A 17,919-nucleotide genomic window follows, 5' to 3' on the forward strand; every position below is an offset into this window, starting at 1 on the left:
AAACTGAAGTTGAACACTTCTCTGAGGACCTACAAGACCTTCTAGAGCTAACACCCAAAAAAGATGTCCTTTTCATTATAGGGGATTGGAATGCAAAAGTAGGAAATCAAGAAACACCTGGAGTAACAGGCAAATTTGGCCTTGAAGTACAGAATGAAGCAGGGCAAAGGCTAACAGAGTTTTGTCAAGAGAACACACTAGTCATAGCAAACACCCTCTTCCAGCAACACAAGAGAAGACTCTGTACATAGACATCACCACATGGTTGACACCAAAATCAGATTGATTATATTCTTTGCAGTCAAAGATGGAGAAGCTCTATACAGTCAGCAAAAACAAGACCAGGAGTGGACTGTGGCTCACATCATGAACCCATTATTGTCAAATTCATACGGTAATTGAAGAAAGTGGAGAAAACCACTAGACCATTCAGGTATGACCTTTAGGATAGTTATGGTTAATTTTGTAAAAAAGCAAATAAAAAGGAATAAATGTTGGACAGGGTGTGGAGAAATTGAACTTCTGGGCATCACTGGTAAATGTGAAAGGGTGCTTGGCAGTTTCTTAAACAGCTAAACAGAGTTGTTATATGATCCAGTAATCCTGCTCTTAGATATATAGCCAACGGGATTGAAAGAATTCAAGCAAATACTGGTAAGGCAATGTACATTGCAACATACAATTAACAAATGGTAGAAAGAATAGAAGCATCCATCAATAGATGAATGGGTATACAAAATGTGGTGTATGTGTGACTGCTAATTTGTCTCAGTCCTGTCTGACTCTGTGTAATCCTAAGGACTGTAGCCTGCAGACTCCTCTATCCATGGGATTTTCCAGGCAAGAATACTGGAGTGGGTAGCCATTCCCTCCTTCAGGGGATCTTCCTGACCCAGGGATCGAATCCACATCTCTTATGGCTCCTGCATTGGCAGGAAGGTTCTTTACCACTAGCGGCATCTGGGAAGCTAGATATAATGAAATATTATACAGTTATAAAAAGGAATGGTGTTCTGATAAATGTACAACATGGATGAAACCAGACAACATTATGTTAAGTAAAAGGAGTCGGGTGGGGAGGGAGGTGGGAGGGGGGATCGGGATGGGGAATACATGTAACTATATGGCTGATTCATGTCAATGTATGACAAAACCCACTGAAATGTTGTAAAGTGATTGGCCTCCAACTAATAAAATAATATTAAAAAAAAATAATAATAAAATAAAATATTTACATAGTAAAAAAAAAAAAAAAAAGAAGCCAAATTCAAAAGGAAAAATATTATATGATTCCACTTACCTGTAGAAATTAGTATAGTTCAGTTCATAGAGACAGAAAGAATGAAATTACCAGTGATTCTAGGCAGGCAGAATGGAAAGTTAATCCTTAATGGCTACAGAGTTTGTTTGACATGATGCAAAAATTTTGGAAATATTTAGTTGTAATAGCTGCACAAAAATGAAAATAATTAATGTCACTGAAGTGTATATTTTAAAAGGTTAAAGTGAAAACTTTATATTATAGATATTTTACTAATTAAAAAACAAGATGTAATATATTAAAAAATCATTTCTGATAAGTGGATGAACTGAAGAGTATATAAATTACATGCCAATAAACCTTCAGGAACAAGACAAGGGTGTCCACTCTCACCACTACTATTCAACATGGTTTTGGAAGTTTTGGCACAGCAATCAGAGCAGAAAAAGAAGTAAAAGGAATCCAGATAGGAAAAGAAGAATTGAAACTCTCACTGTTTGCAGATGACATGATCCTCTACATAGAAAACCCTAAAGACTCTACCAGAAAATTACTAGAGCTAATCAGCGAATATAGGAAAGTTGCAGGATATAAAATTAACACACAGAAATCCCTTGCATTCCTATACACTAACAATGAGAAAACAGAAAGAGAAATTAAGGAAACAATACCATTCACCACTGCAACAAAAAGAATAAAGTATTTAGAGTATATTTACCTAAAGAAACAAAAGAGCTATACATAGAAAACTATAAAACACTGATGAAAGAAATCAAAGAGGACACAAGCAGACGGAGAAACATACCGTGTTCATGGATTGGAAGAATCAATATTGTCCAAATGACTATACTATCCGAAGCAATCTGTAGATTCAATGCAATCCCTATCAAGCTGCCAACGGTATTTTTCACAGAACTAGAACAAATAATTTCACAATTTGTATGGAAATACAAAAAACCTCGAATAGCCAAAGTAATCTTGAGAAAGAAGAATGGAACTAGAGGAATCAACCTGCCTGACTTCAGACTACACTACAAAGCCATAGTCATCAAGACAGTATGGTACTGGCACAAAGACAGAAATATAGATCAATGGAACAGAATAGAAAGCCCAGAGATAAATCCACGCACCTATGGACACCTTATCTTCGACAAAGGAGGCAAGAATATACAATGGAAAAAATACAACCTCTTTAACAAGTGGTGCTGGGAAAACTGGTCAACCACTTGTAAAAGAAGGAAACTAGAACACTTTCTAACACCATACACAAAGATAAACTCAAAATGGATTAAAGATCTAAATGTAAGACCAGAAACTATAAAACTCCTAGAGGAGAACATAGGCAAAACACTCTCCGACATAAATCACAGCAAGATCCTCTATGACCCACCTCCCAGAATATTGGAAATAAAAGAAAAAATAAACAAATGGGACCTAATGAAACTTAAAAGCTTTTGCACAAAGCTTTTAAGGAAACTATAAGCAAGATGAAAAGACAGCCCTCAGATTGGGAGAAAATAATAGCAAACGAAGCAACTGACAAGGGATTAATCTCAAAAATATACAAGCAACTTCTGCAGCTCAATTCCAGAAAAATAAATGACACAAGCAAAAAATGGGCCAAGGAACTAAACAGACATTTCTCCAAAGAAGACATACAGATGGCTAACAAACACATGAAAAGATACTCAACATCACTCATTATCAGAGAAATGCAAATCAAAACCACAATGAGGTACCATTACACGCCAGTCAGGATGGCTGCTATCCAAAAGTCTACAAGCAATAAATGCTGGAGAGGGTGTGGAGAAAAGGGAACCCTCTTACACTGTTTGTGGGAATGCAAACTAGTACAGCCGCTGTGGAGAACAGTGTGGAGATTTCTTTAAAAACTGGAAATAGAACTGCCATATGACCAGCAATCCCACTTGTGGGCATACACACCGAGGATACCAGATCTGAAAGAGACACGTGCACCCCAATGTTCATCGCAGCACTGTTTATAATAGCCAGGACATGTAAGCAACATAGATGCCCATCAGCAGACGAATGGATAAGGAAGCTGTGGTACATATACACCATGAACTGTTACTCAGCCATTAAAAAGAATTCATTTGAGTCTGTTCTAAAGAGATGGATGAAACTGGAGCCCATTATACAGAGTGAAGTAAGCCAGAAAGATAAAGACCAATACAGTATTCTAACGCATATATATGGAATTTAGAAAGATGGTAACGATAACCCTATATGCAAAGTAGAAAAAGAGACACAGATGTACAGAACAGACTTTTGGACTCTGTGGGAAAAGGCGAGAGTGGGATGTTTCTAGAGAACAGAATCGAAACATGTACATTATCAAGGGTGAAACAGATCACCAGCCCAGTTTGGATGCATGAGACAAGTGCTCGGGCCTGGTGCAGTGGGAAGACCCAGAGGGATTGGGTGGAGAGGGAGGTGGGAGGGGGGATCAGGATGGGGAATACATGTCAGTCCATGGCTGATTCATGTCAATGTATGACAAAAACCACTACAATATTGTAGAGTAATTAGCCTCCAACAAATATAAACAAATGAAAAAAAATAACATAAAAAATAAAAGGTGTCTATATGGCAGATTCAGTTTTTGTAGAGGAGTAAAAGGAAATACAGTATAGTAAACTACAGAATACTGGTTGCTGGTTTCCAGGGTGTTATCAGAAGAGAGTGGGAGAAATCGCTTCATGGCTAGGGATTCTGCTGCTGAAACAATGGAAAACTGAAATTAGATAGAAGTGGTGTTTACACAGCACTGAGAATGTACTAAATGCCACTGAAATATGTACTTTTAAATGTTTAATTTTATAATTTGTGAATTTCACCTCAATAAGATTTTTTTTTTCTAAAAATAAACTAGGATAAATCACATCAGCATCAAACCCAAGTTTATCAGACCCAAAAATAAGTATCTGGGGTGATTTGCCCACAGGAGTAATTGCTTCGACCTGCCACATTGGGGATGGAGTAGTCTAGGGAGTAGACTACTCTAGTAGATAGGGAGCAGTAGACTGCTCCCTCTTCTGCCTTTCTGTTGCCTATAAGCTGAACCAGGAAGTATTCTGGAATAAAAATATTAACTTCCTTTTTAAAATATGACACCCAAAACTGAACCCAGCCTGTTCAAGATGGTGATCTAACCAGTCCAAAGTTATCCTCATTCCATCCTGCATTCATTCATCCAATCAGTAAGTATTTATTGGGTATAGCATATTAAAGAGCAGAGGCATTACTTTGCCAACAGAGGTTCACGTAGTCAAGGCTATGGTTTTTCCAGTGGTCATGTATGGATGTGGGAGTTGGACTGTGAAGAAAGCTGAGCACCGAAGAATTGATGCTTTTGAACTGTGGTGTTGGAGAGGACTCTTAAGAGTCCCTTTGACTCCAAGGAGATCCAACCAGTCCATCCTAAAGGAGATTAGTCCTGGGTGTTCATTGGAAGGACTGATGCTGAAGCTGAAACTCCAGTACTTTGGCCACCTCATGTGTAGAGTGGACTCATTGGAAAAGACCCTGATGCTGGGAAGGATTGGGAACAGGAGGAGAAGGCGACAGAAGATGAGATGGCTGGATGGCATCACCAAATTGATGGGCATGAGTTTGAGTGGACTCAGGGAGTTTGTGATGGACAGGGAGGCCTGGCATTCTGCGATTCATGGGGTAACAAAGAGTCGGACACGACTGAGCAACTGAACTGAGCTGAATTGAACTGAAGGGCAGAAGCCTCTGTTCCAGACTATGGAAAGTATAATGACATAGAATGCCTAGTAACAGCCTTCAAGGCATCCTTGATTGGATTGTGTGGGTACCAAATGAATGGAAAAAACAATTATTGGTTAATAAATGTTGACCACACCTGACACAATTTTTCTGAGTTAGGCTCATACTCTATAGACAGTTAGTTGTACATTCTTCTTTGACCACTTTGTTATAAGTTTCTCTCAGATGATTGAAAAATCTTCATAAACATCATTTTCAATGACTACTACATCTAACCATGTGGTTTGCCCAACACTTTTCCACAAAAGCTGCCCTGGAAGATGGTGAAGCTTGCACTCAAGCCAGTACATGGAGTTGATAACCGAAAATACTCTACAGGTACTTGGAAACATTGGAAAACAGATCAAATTGAAACATCCCCAGGAAAGTTTGGGGGCTGCTGTGTATGAACCAGAGTCTCAACCCAATTATCGTCTCTTAAGTTTGTGGTTAACAGCAAAGTCTCTGAAGCCAGACTGCCAGAATGGAGATAAATATGAGAAAATGAGGGTGAGAGACTTAAGGATAAATCTTCATCCCTTGCTCTTCTTTCTATATCTGATCTCCATGACCTTTTGGAGGGCCCACCCAAGGTGTATACTCCACCGTTAATTAAATCTGGAGGCTTAGGTCTGAGCTCCGTCTTCACCTTCACCCTCCCCCAGGTGGGCGGGGAGATACTCCCAGACCAAGTTAGGTGCTCAGGATGAGTCAGCCACAGTCAGGAACACTCAGCAACCCAGAACCCACTGCACCATGAGTGTCTCTGCACTGAGCCTCACCAGAGCCCTGGGCGGTGTCTCTGGGCTTCTGCAGGCGGTTTCTCTGCTCAGCCTGGTTCTACTTCTGCTCAAGGCGATACAGTTCTACCTGCGCAGACAGTGGCTGCTCAAAGTATTTCATCAGTTCCCTTCTCCTCCTTCCCACTGGCTCTGTGGGCACAGCTTGAAGGTAGGATGGAGCAGGATGGGGGAGTGGGAGAAAAGGGAGGGCCAGGGGTCTAGGGCATGGGCATGGTCAGTTAGTTCATGGGACAAAGCCTTGCTGTGTGACCAGCACTTGACCTCATGAAAGAACCCAGCTAACCTCTCAGGTCTTGGCTACTCACCCTGTCCAGGGAGTTCACTCCTCCCGGGACCTGTGCTGGTACCCTCGGGTCTGTCAGACATTCTTCCTTAGGGAGATCTCAGGCTGTCCTGGAAGCCCTGCCTCTTGAGGACAATGGCTATTCCTTCCTGAGTCTCCCCACTCTCCAGGCTGAGCACCTTCAGCTGTCCTCCTAGAACAGGCTTCCAGATGCTTCCCTGCCCATTCCTCAATCCCACCCACCCTGCCTGGTCCTGAGCTTGCCTGGGAGCACAGATGTCAGTCAGTCTGATGAATCAGCCCTGTTAGTTCGCTGCGTGTGGAGACAACAGACAGGAATCTAAGATGGTGTCAGGTCACAGGAAATGAGGCTCACCTACTCGCTGGTGGTGAAATCAGGGGTAGGACAAAACCAACTCGATTTGCTTGAGGCTGAGGGATTTTTCAAGGCTGATGATTTCAATGCAAAAACTAGTAGCTGAATTGCATGAGCGAGATTTCCAGGATGGTGCCAGGTAAGGAGTACTGGCAATTGAGATGGAACATTAAACAGAATCTGTTTACCTCTCAGCTCCCATCCTCCAAACCTCTGGACTGTGAACTCTATGGGGCTGAGGATATGATCCCCATCCTGTTCCCTAGTACCCAGCACAGAGCCTGACACAAAGGAATGCTTGGCCCAGGGTGTGTGGAGTGACAGAAAGGAGCTGCTTGCTTGCTGGTGAGGGACAGTGCCTACCAGGTAGCTCTGTTAGCCCTGATCGGAGAGGATGGCATAGGACAAGGTGAGGGGCCACATGGAGAGGGGCTCATTAATGGTGGTGGACTGAACAAATCTTAGGAGGTAGGGTATTGCAGGGAGTTGAAGCTTCTATTTCTCAAAGAGTGAGGCCAAGCAATTTTCAGCAGAGTAGAGTCAAAGACAGAGGAAATAATATCAACTCCAGAGAGGTAACCAAAACTCAGTTTGTTCATGCAAGTTGTTGTACCAAAGACTCCCCACTTATTTATTGATTCAAGGTAACTGTTGCCTTTTGTTTAATGCAGTTGTCACCTTTCTGATCTAGGACTTGATATAAGGAACAACCGAAATTTCCTCCAATGACTTTCTCGTCATACTAACGGTCATTGGATGATATGTAGTTTCAGTAAGTAGATGGTTTCTATTTACATAACTAATATTCCTCAGGGTGTTGAATCATCTCTCAACTGCTGCTGGTCTAACAGATATTGCAGCCAAATTTTTCTTAGTCTTCTAATATGGTCTGAGATTTCCATTTATTCAATACCTCTGCTACTGGCTAAGTTAGGAATGCCACATGTAATTAGGTTGAAGCTAGTCTTTCAGACCAGATGACAAGTGACAAAGTGACAAAGAGGGGCAGTTAAGCACATGGGCTCTGGTGCTAAGTCACCTAGATTCATATCTTACCTCTGTCACACACTTTAAACACCCATTCTACACCTCAGTTTCCTCATCTGTAATACAGGATGATGATGATACTTATAGTATTTAAGTGAAGTACTATATAATCTTAGAATGGTGCCTGGCACAGAGCAAAGGCCACAGTTATACTCACTCTAGTTTGTGTGAATTTAAAATAACATTAATTCCTGTGAAGGACAAACACTTTGGAGGTTCAACAAACTCACTGCATTAAATAGGGATATAGGGATGAAATCCAACAATATGAAAAGGGGAGCTAACAACTTTTTGATTCAAATAGCCCCAAACTTCTCCATCTTTCCTCATGTTCTCCATCCTATCTCAGATGTACCTGCCATGCCAACAGAGCCCATACACCGGACAATTGCATTATCAGATAGCATTATTACTTGTCCACCTACTCACCTTGTGTCTCACTTTGGGGAAATTCCTTTGTGGCTACAGTTCCCAGAAGCCACCAGGAGAGGACATTCCACTGAAGCCCTGCCTATACTCGCCTGGAGGCCAGATGGCACTGGGTTTTTGCCAACAGGATCATTTGCCATCAGGCACCATGGCCTCTATGAGAGTCTCAACTGGTGCTGGATAGACATGCTCAAGACAGATGGCAGCCCCAGCCAGGTGACTGGTGGGCTCATAGACCAGTGGGCATCAGGATGACTCTGAGAGAAGAATGGACAGGTAGAACATAATTTAGCTTCTTGCCCAGGGACAGGATTTGGGGGAACTGACTGGTAATAAGAAAGGAAGCATGCTCTTGTGTAGAAATAGGACCCCCTCACCCTTGTCAGGGCCCCTACTAGCCAGTCCAGAGGAGATCCAAGAAAACTAGGTAATACAGTTGGGGAGGGAAAAGGTTCCCACTGATCAGTCCCTGCACAGGACTAATAAAGCAGGGTAGCCCCCGTGAAGGACAAGATCTGGGAGAACAGAGAAGCCCCCATAATGCGCTCAAGCAGGATGTGTCTCAGTTTAGGGCAAGATTGTCAGCCCCCACTAGAATAGGAGCTCCTTGATGGGAAGGATTTTGTCATTCACTGCTGAATCTCTAGCTCCTAGGATGGCAATTGACCCAAAGTAAGTACTCAACACATAGGTATCAAATAAATGAATAACTGAGTGCATCTAACCACCTACTCATTCATGTACTTGACATTCACTGTGGTGGAAACATTATGGGATGTCTGCCCAGCTCACTTGCTCTGCAATCTCATCCTTCACAGAGGGTAGGCCTTTGAAGGCCTATTCACTCCTAGTCAGAGTTGATTGTAGCAAGTGAACACATTGGCCATGATATTAGAATCAGAGTCTTGGCATAGGATTCAACAGGTCCCCTCAGCCTTAATGGTGGCAAAATGGGGAAATGTGCCAACCCCAGAAGGGTAGACATTCCCTCCTCCCCTGCCCAGACCCAGCTGTGCAAGGACAGAGACTATGTCTGTTGATTCATGACTGTATCACCAACACCTATAAAGTGTTTGGTTCAAGGTAGAGGCTCCACAGACACTTGCAGAGGGATGGTTGCACGGATGTAAAAAGAGAAAGAATGGGAGATGCAGTCCTGGCAGCCCTCCAGTCCCTGGTTCTCCCCTTCCACACCCTGGCTGCCCTTGCCCTTGGGCTTTGTGAGACATCCCTGAGCCCTAGCTTTATTTTGGGCTTCCCTCTTTCTTATATTTTTTCTGATTATATCTGACACTTGCAACCAGGATTTTGTATTAAAACTCACTCATCCCTCCTACATGTACTCATTCCTTCCTCCTGATATTATTGTTCGTTGAAACTTTGAAAAGTGAGGCATAATCCCTATGAATATGCTCTATGCTGGCTCTGAAAACACAGGAATGACAGATATTAAAGTGAAGTTTGTCAACATGCTACCCATCAAGTTGCGTCTATGGCCGTACCACTCTGAACATTCCTGATCTCATCTGATCTCAGAAGCTAAGCAGAGTTGGGCCTGATTAGCACTTGGATAAGAGGACGTTGAGTTGAAATGTGACATTATAGTCACCCAAGGAGCCTTGGGAACCCTGGAGAGGGACATCTTGAGGTCAGCAAGTTTGGGTTTAAATGGAGCTCACCTGGGTATATACTCTTTACATGGATTTCCTTATTCTTCAGTGAGACAGAATCAAGTAATAATCTCTACCTTATATAGATTTGCCTTGAATATTACATATTGGGTTGGCCAAAAAGTTCCTTTGGGGTTTTCTCTACCATCTTATGGAAAACTCGAATGAATTTTTCAGCCAACCCTATACTTGTAATAGGGCTTTACAGGTGGCGCTAGTGGTAAAGAACCTGCCTGCCAGTGCAATAGATAAAAGAGATGTGGGTTCATTTCCTGGGTCAGGAAAATCCCCTGGAGGAGTGCATGACAACGCACTTCAGTTTTCTTACCTGGAGAATCCTGTTGACAGAGAAACTGGCAGACTCCAGTCCATAAGGTCACAGAGAGTCAGACGTGACTGAAACGACTTAGCACACATACATGCATACTTGTAATAGTGTGTAAATGCTCAGTTGCTTAGTCATGTCTGACTCTTTGGACTGTAGCCCACCAGGTTCCTCTGCCCATGGAATTCTCCAGGCAAGAATTCTGGAGTGGTTGCCATTTCCTTCTCCAGGGGATCTTCCCAACCCAGGGATTGAACCCACATCCCTAGCATCTCTTGCATTCACTGGTGGATTCTTTACCTCTAGTGCCACCTGGGGAACCCTGATAGTGTATAAGGCCGGCCAGAAAGTACCACTAACTGGATGACTGAAACAAAATAATTTAGCTTCTCACAGTTCTAGAGACAGGAGCTGAAAATCAAGTTGGCTTATTTCTTCAGCAGGTGCAGGAAGCACCTGTTTCAGGACTCTCTCCTGGTAAAGATGATAAATCATATCTTTTCCATATGTCTCTTTACTTCATCTTATTTCTCTGAATGTCTATCCCTGTGTCTGTATTTTCCCTGTTATACAAAGACACCAGTCACATTGGATTTGGGTGTACCTAATGACCTCACTTAAACTTAATTTGTTGTTATTCAATCGCTCAGTCGTGTCCGACTCTTTGTGATTCCATAGACTGCAGTATGCCAGGCTTCCCTGTTCTTCACTATCTCCTGGAGTTTGCTCAGACTCATGTCCATTGAGTCAGTGATGCCATCCAACCATCTTATCCTCTGTTTCCCTCTTTTCCTCTTGCCCTCAGTCTTTCCTGGGATCAGGGTCTTTTCCAATAAGTCAATTCTTCACATCAAGTGGCCAAAGTATTAGAGCTCAGCTTCAACATCAGTCCTTCCAATGAATATTCAAGGTTGATTTCCTTTAGGATTGACTGGTTTGATCTCCTTGCTGTCCAAAGGACTCTCAACAGTCTTCTCCAGCACAGCTAACCAGTACACCATGGAGTCCATTGTTAAATATTTATCAAGCACCTACTATGTTTAAGATTCTAAAGGCAGTTCTGGGTAAGGGCCTATAAAGGATCCATCTGGAAGCCAGGATTGGGCCTTAGGCCAAGTCACTACAAGAGAGCAGGTCTTGATGACTGAGGCTGGATGCATGAGACAAGTGCTCGGGCCTGGTGCACTGGGAAGACCCAGAGGAATCGGGTGGAGAGGGAGGTGGGAGGGGGGATCGGGATGGGGAATACATGTAAATCCATGGCTGATTCATGTCAATGTATGGCAAAAACCACTACAATATTGTAAAGCAATTAGCCTCCAACTAATAAAAATAAATGAAAAAAAAAAAAAAAAAAAAGAGAGAGAGAGAGCAGGAATCCAGATCAGATCCCAGCTTCTCAGAAGCAGTTCCAAAGTCCTAAATAGCTGCTGATAGATCCAGAACTATTTCCGTATTGCTGTCCTGTCGCCAGCACTGCTCCCATCACTGATCCTAAAGGGAACACTTTACTGATTGATCTTGCCCTCTGTTATAGTTCTCAAAGGAAAAGGAGCTACAAGAGCTACTGAAAAAGGTAGAGGAATTCCCCTGTGCCTATCCTCGCTGGATGTGGGGGGACGATGTTCACCTTGTTGTCTATGACCCTGACTACATGAAGGTGGTCCTGGGGAGATCTGGTGAGTACAAAACATGATCCCAGCTGAAGTCTCTTTTCCATCTGTGTACATCCTCCTGGGTCTGAAATTCCAGAAGAGACTGGTATTTCAGTCATCAATACCCGAACTCATTACCATCCAAACACCCAGGCCACATTCCAGTATAAGAACAACATTGTTCACTTACTCTAAACTTGAAACAGCTGGTTGAGATCGCGTATTTTCCTTCTTTCTCCCTTAACCCTATTGAGATAATGTTTATGTAAATAGTCCCAGATCTAAAAGACAATTTTTTATCTACTCTGACTTGCATTTGCCTATCCTGGGTCATGGGATGGCTATACCATTGTATATTGCAGGAAAATCACAGGTTTCTGTCTTACTCTGTGGCACTAAACAGAGCCTATATTTCTTGCCCATTCACTGTGTTAGTCTGGCTGGTATTCTGCTGCTGGAACACTGAGTCTGCCTTCCTAGACCCACAGTGATGATCAGGATATAGAGAGTCAGGGATGGGAGGCAAGTGGAAGGTGGCTTGAGACAGACTGCCATTTGACAAGCATCAGGAAGGGAAGGCAACCAGTGGTCTGGAACACAGCTACTCTGGGGGCTGCCTTCCTTGTTTGGTCCAGTCCACTTTCTTGTTATGCTTTCCTTACCTTTCAGACCCGAAGACTGAAGATAACTACAGATTCTTGGTCCCCTGGATTGGTAAGTACATCTAAACTAGTACTCTGGTACATTCCCAGTTAGGTTTACCAAGAGTTGACTTTCTGGCTCACAGAGAACAAGTGCCAAGCACCCTGTCATCATCCTCATCTCTGAATCAAGCTTCATTTCTCTTCTTCCAATAAAACCCTCAACCTTTGTAATGGTGCGGAGTTCAGCCTCTTCCACATTGCTTCTCAGTACTTCCCAATGTTTGCAGCCTGACTTCTAGATAAGTCCTTTATGGCCTGCCCCCCTACCTTTATCGACCTCTATCTCACTGCTGTCATAATCAAATCCTATGGACAGACATATTGGAAATTCACATTCCTGAAATATACTATATATATATTATATTCTATATATACAAATAGAAAATATGGCCTTTTCTACCTTTGTCCATGATGTGCCTTCTCCTGATACCCTTGGTCCCCCAGTTGTACCCAGTTGCTCCTCTGATCCACACTCCCTGACTCCCATACACACCCATCTGTGGTTCAGGGACAGGTTTGCTGCTGTTGGAGGGGCAGACGTGGTTCCAGCACCGGCGGATGCTGACACCAGCCTTCCATTATGACATCCTGAAGCCCTACCTGGGTCTCATGGCCGACTCTGTCCGAGGGATGCTGGTGAGTTCATCCCTGGTCACCTGAATGTGCTCACATCCAACACAGCTGGCAAAGTCCGCTCTCGGATACTTGCGTCCTTACACATCAATCAGACACAGCCTCCCAGAATGATACATTCATATCTTAATATGAGACAGCCCTCTTCAAACCTGGATTGGACAGAGGAGCATGCAGGCATCAGCTTGGATCCACAATTTGCTCCCCAACAAGGGAAAACAGAGCCTTAGTGTATTCAGGGTCTACTCTTCTCCCATCTCCACATCTTCAACACAGTGGAATAGAGCAGGAGTCATGCCCCTCGAAAGCACCTTAAGGTGCCCCTGACTGGTCTGGGCAATGATAGTTTCAGGGGTAGGGTAGACATCCCAGGTTGCCACTCAGGTGGGCTCTGGCATGGGGCCCAGCAGTTCTGCATGGAGTTGAGCTCTTCATGGGAGAAAATGGGAGAAAGTCTACATTCACAGAGCTGAGTCCTATTGCATGACCACCAATTAGGATTTTGATTTCTCACCAACTGGTCTCAGCTAACGCTTAATGAATGAAAGGAAAGGAAGTCTTTGATGTCCCTTTCTTGGAGGCACTAGTACTGTACTCTTATTCTCTATCTTGCCTTGAGAGATTTGCTTACCAGTCTTGGACATCACCTGATTAGGTCCAATATCAGGACACAAAATATTCCCCCTATGTCTCCTGAGAAATGATGCATTTTGGCCTTCAAAAAGTTGTTTATTATCATAATTTATAAAATTCAAAACTAATTCAGAATATTATGAGAGAATATGACTAATTATATAACAAAAATTCTGAGAAAATAAGCATCACTTTACATACCCCTGTGTGTTACAGCCCTCAGCTGCTAAAACATAATCACTTAGAAACTGAGGAAATCTCATCTGACAGTGTAGAGACAGAAAGAAAGCCTGGCCTTGGCAGCACAGGCCTTCTGGGGAAGTAGAGCAGGGTCCATGTCACCCTCCCTCCACAGGACAAGTGGGAGGACTTCGTCAGCCAGGACTCATGTCTGGAGATCCTTGGAGACATCTCCTTGATGACCCTGGACACCATTATGAAGTGCGCCTTCAGCCACCAGGGCAGCACCAGGAATGAAAGGTCAGTAACAGCCTTTCAAGAGCAGGGTCCTGTTCTCATCAGCTGGGGAAGACTTACCTGAGAGGCAGGAAGAGCAGCAGGGATGCTTATCAGCACAAAAAGTAACATTCTGCAGAGAGACATGGACCACAGTCAAGTCCCTGATCACAACAAAGGGATAGGCCTGGGCCCTCAGGACACTTGCAAATACTGAGGGTTTCAGAGGCTAAGGCAGAAATGGCAATGCCTCAATGCTGCCTGTCCCCACTGACTGAGGAATCCTCCACCTAGAGACCCACTCCCTCTCCAGGTCCGAAGCTCCCTCAACTCCAGTCTCTTCTGCACCCTCTCCCTTTCAGGAACTCCCAGTCCTACATCCAGGCCATCAGGGACCTCAACAATCTGTTTTTTTCCCGAGTGAGGAATGCTTTCTACCAGAATGACCTCATCTACAGGCTGACCCCTGAAGGCCACTGGAACCACCAGGCCTGCCAGCTCGCCCATCAACACACAGGTTCTCCTCCTTCTCGTGGGCTGCTCCCCCACATTCATGAGGCTCATGTGAAAGGGCCTTTGACTTTTCAGGCAGAGTTCAGACTCCTGCTTCCTCTTCAGGAACTGGCACACATGCACCTGCTGCAGGGACTGGGAACCCCAAGGTCAGGGTGCCAGGTGTTGTGTAAGGATTTACAGGAGTCACCAGGTTGCTGATGACTGAGTGAGACCCCCCTCCCAGCAGCATTCAGGCAGAGTCTCCATGGGCTGTGTTACTGTGGGAATTGCTGCCTGGAGTAGATGACGCTGGAGCTCTCAATCCTGATGTGCTCACCCAGTCCCACCCACCTCATCCATCTGGCACCCAGATTGGGCCTGAGGGGCAGATGGGGCTATGGTGGGTGCTGCATCTGGGCCCTCAGAATCCTCAATTCTGGCTGGGAACCACTGTTCTGAGACAGATGCAGTCATCAAGGAGAGGAAGGCTTGCCTGCAGAAGGAGGGAGAGCTGGAGAAGGTGAGGAGCAGGAGGCACTTGGACTTCCTGGACATCCTCCTCTGTGCCAGAGTGAGTGTGGGCAGGAGAGGCCTGAGCCTTTGGGCAGAAGCACACAGAAAGGGCAGACCCTGCATTCTGGCCCTGCCTCCACAGATGGAGAATGGGAGCAGCTTGTCTGACAAGGACCTCCGTGCCGAGGTGGACACGTTCATGTTTGGGGGTCATGACACCACAGCCAGTGGCATCTCCTGGATCCTCTATGCTCTAGCCTCCCACCCTGGGCATCAGCAGAGGTGTCGGGAGGAGATCCAGAGCCTCCTGGGAGATGGCGCCTCCATCACCTGGTGAGTGTTCAGGAGATGGAAGAACCCTGTCCCACCTGAGCTAGAGAGAATCCCTGGTTGTCCTGTCCTGCCTGCTCTCAGATGGGCTTCCTTGCAGGGGCAACCTGGACCAGATGCCCTACACCACCATGTGCATCAAGGAGGCACTGAGACTCTATCCACCAGTGCCAATCATTAGCAGAAATCTTAGCAAGCCCATCACCTTCCCTGATGGACGCTCCTTACCTGCAGGTATGAACTTCACCTTACCACTCACCTAAGCACTCCGTAGGAGTTGTAGACTCCTACAGCACGTTGTAGACCAGAAATCCACATGTGCTTTCTCAGTTGTGGGATGACATGACTACTGTATCTACCTTAAGGTAATTATTTACTCTGTAGTTAGGATAAGGTGTGTGAAATGCTTGACACAGAACTTGAACACAGCAAAAGCTCAACAGGCAAATGCTCGCTCCTGAATGTGGTCTTGTAATAGAGCTTAAAATTCTAATTCCTTGAGATGTGAAGGCTTCAGAGAAAAGCAGACAGAAGCAGGGGGAGGCGTGGTTCTTCCATATGGTGTCTAAGTAAAAGAGGGAGCTCAGAAACTCCACTGCCATGAGTCAGATGGTTCAGTCTCTGAGGAGCCCTCTGATGGATGGCAGAGAACAGCTGATGATGAGGTCTGAGAGCCCTGCCATGGCTGGAGGCCACCCACTGGCTCACTTCACTGTGGGTCTGAATCCCAGCACTGTTTCCTCCTAGTTGTGGGATCATAGACCCAACCCTTAACCTCTCTGAGGCTCAGGTGCTTCATCTGCACCTGAGGTTATGAGTGCCCTCCTTGAGGGCTATGTAAGGATTGAGTTAATTCACACTCCCCAAGGGTCAGGATGGCACTTGATAAATGTGAGTTGTCTTATTATTTGGTCCCAAAGGTAAATCTCTAATTCTTTTTTCTCTTTTTAACTTTTTATTTTATTTTGGAGTTTAGCTGATTGACAATGTTGTGATAATTTCAGGTTGATAGCAAATAGACTCTGACATACACATATATGCATCCATTCTCCCCGAAACTCCCATCCCATGAAGGCTGCCATGTAACATTGAACAGAGATCCCTGTGTAAGCCTTTTTTTACATGATTACCTCCTCCTAATCCGTGCTCATGTGCTTTGTCATGCCCAGTCCACCTGTCTTGCAAGAGCATCATTTCATTCAGAGTGATGGAGGGTGGTTCTCATGGTGGCTCCCAGGATTTTTGTGCTGACACCTGCCCCCTGCTACATGGGGGCCATCAGGCTTTTTTCTCTCCCTTACCCACAGGAATCAAAGTTGCCCTCTCCTTTTATGGACTTCACCACAACCCAAAGGTGTGGCCGAACCCAGAGGTACAATGGCCATGGAAGAAGGGGACGGGATGCTCTCTCCACACCAACCCCTCCTCCCGCTTCTGCTTTGAGATTCTTGTCCCCTGGTGGATTGGGGCAAGATGTTTGATCCCACTTGTCCTGGTCCCGATGCTCTCTCTGCAGATGTTTGACCCATCTCGGTTTGCACCGGGTTCTAAACCACACAGCCATGCTTTCCTGCCCTTCTCAGGAGGACCCAGGTGAGGCTCCTGTACTTGGGACAGCGGGTGTCATTGGGTGCCACTCAATGTGTGTGACTGTCTACATTTACATGTGGTGCATATAGTTATGCCTTTTATGTTGGTGAGTTGGGATAGAAGTGTGTGTCCTCTGTTCAAAAGACAAATGGCTATTAGGGCAGACCACAGACTACCCACAGCTCTTTCTCAATGGCTGGCAACATTTTAATGTTGTTTAAAAGTTTAGTGTTTCATAATGTTTTCTTCACTGTAAGATGATGAGTCTACAAAATGAGAATTACTCACTAAATGTTAAATTTCATGTCATCCATTTCGATTGTCAAAATTTAAAGGGTGGATTTTTTTTATCCTACATCTTCTTAGTCACACCTTTTCTACTTACATCACCATCCTCCATCATGTTGAATCTTGAGTAGTTTGCATGTTTCCATTTTCAGATGCTCTACCTATCTTAACTATTGAAGCCAGACACTGGAAAAGTTATGGCAGCCTTTCAAGAAAGTTTGATACCAATGTGTGTCACTTTGTCTTGTGGTCTGTCCAAAAGACGTCTTGACACACGTCTGAAACACATTACAGTTTCCCCAGTTGTCAAAACTTTTCCTGTGATCTGGGATTTTTTTTCATGATACTATACTTTGAGTCCAATAGTCCAAGCCGGCAAAAGTATAGAAAGGAGACAGTCAAGTGCTTTTGAGAGAAAAATCCACTAATTTGAATAGGACACATGCATTTTAACAGTTCCTGGCATGTAAAATATACAGCATACTTAAAAGAGCTGTGAGCTAGGCAAAAACACTCTCTATCAGCTGCTGGGAAAATCCTCCCAGGCTGCTAGAATCCTCCCCTGAAATACTAGCTTCCATAAACTTAGAGTTCTTAGTAGAAACAAGTTTCTTTCTGAATCTACAATTCTGTGAA

The 17,919-nt window shown here is 44.3% G+C and overlaps 1 protein-coding gene across 1 annotated transcript; it reads left to right on the forward strand.

Annotated features, from left to right (window-relative positions):
* Positions 1-5,790: 5,790 nt before the first annotated feature.
* LOC136152381 (cytochrome P450 4A6-like) lies at positions 5,791-17,002 on the forward strand. Its single transcript, XM_065913666.1, has 9 exons — positions 5,791-6,004; positions 11,524-11,665; positions 12,311-12,355; positions 12,854-12,981; positions 13,967-14,091; positions 15,027-15,166; positions 15,490-15,639; positions 16,713-16,777; positions 16,922-17,002. Exons 1-9 carry the CDS (start codon positions 5,810-5,812, stop codon positions 17,000-17,002), a joined length of 1,071 nt encoding a protein of 356 aa, XP_065769738.1. The 5' UTR covers positions 5,791-5,809.
* The last annotated feature ends 917 nt before the right edge of the window (positions 17,003-17,919 follow it).

This window comes from Muntiacus reevesi, chromosome 1 (assembly GCF_963930625.1).
Source record: "Muntiacus reevesi chromosome 1, mMunRee1.1, whole genome shotgun sequence".
Classification (NCBI taxonomy): Eukaryota; Metazoa; Chordata; class Mammalia; order Artiodactyla; family Cervidae; genus Muntiacus; species Muntiacus reevesi.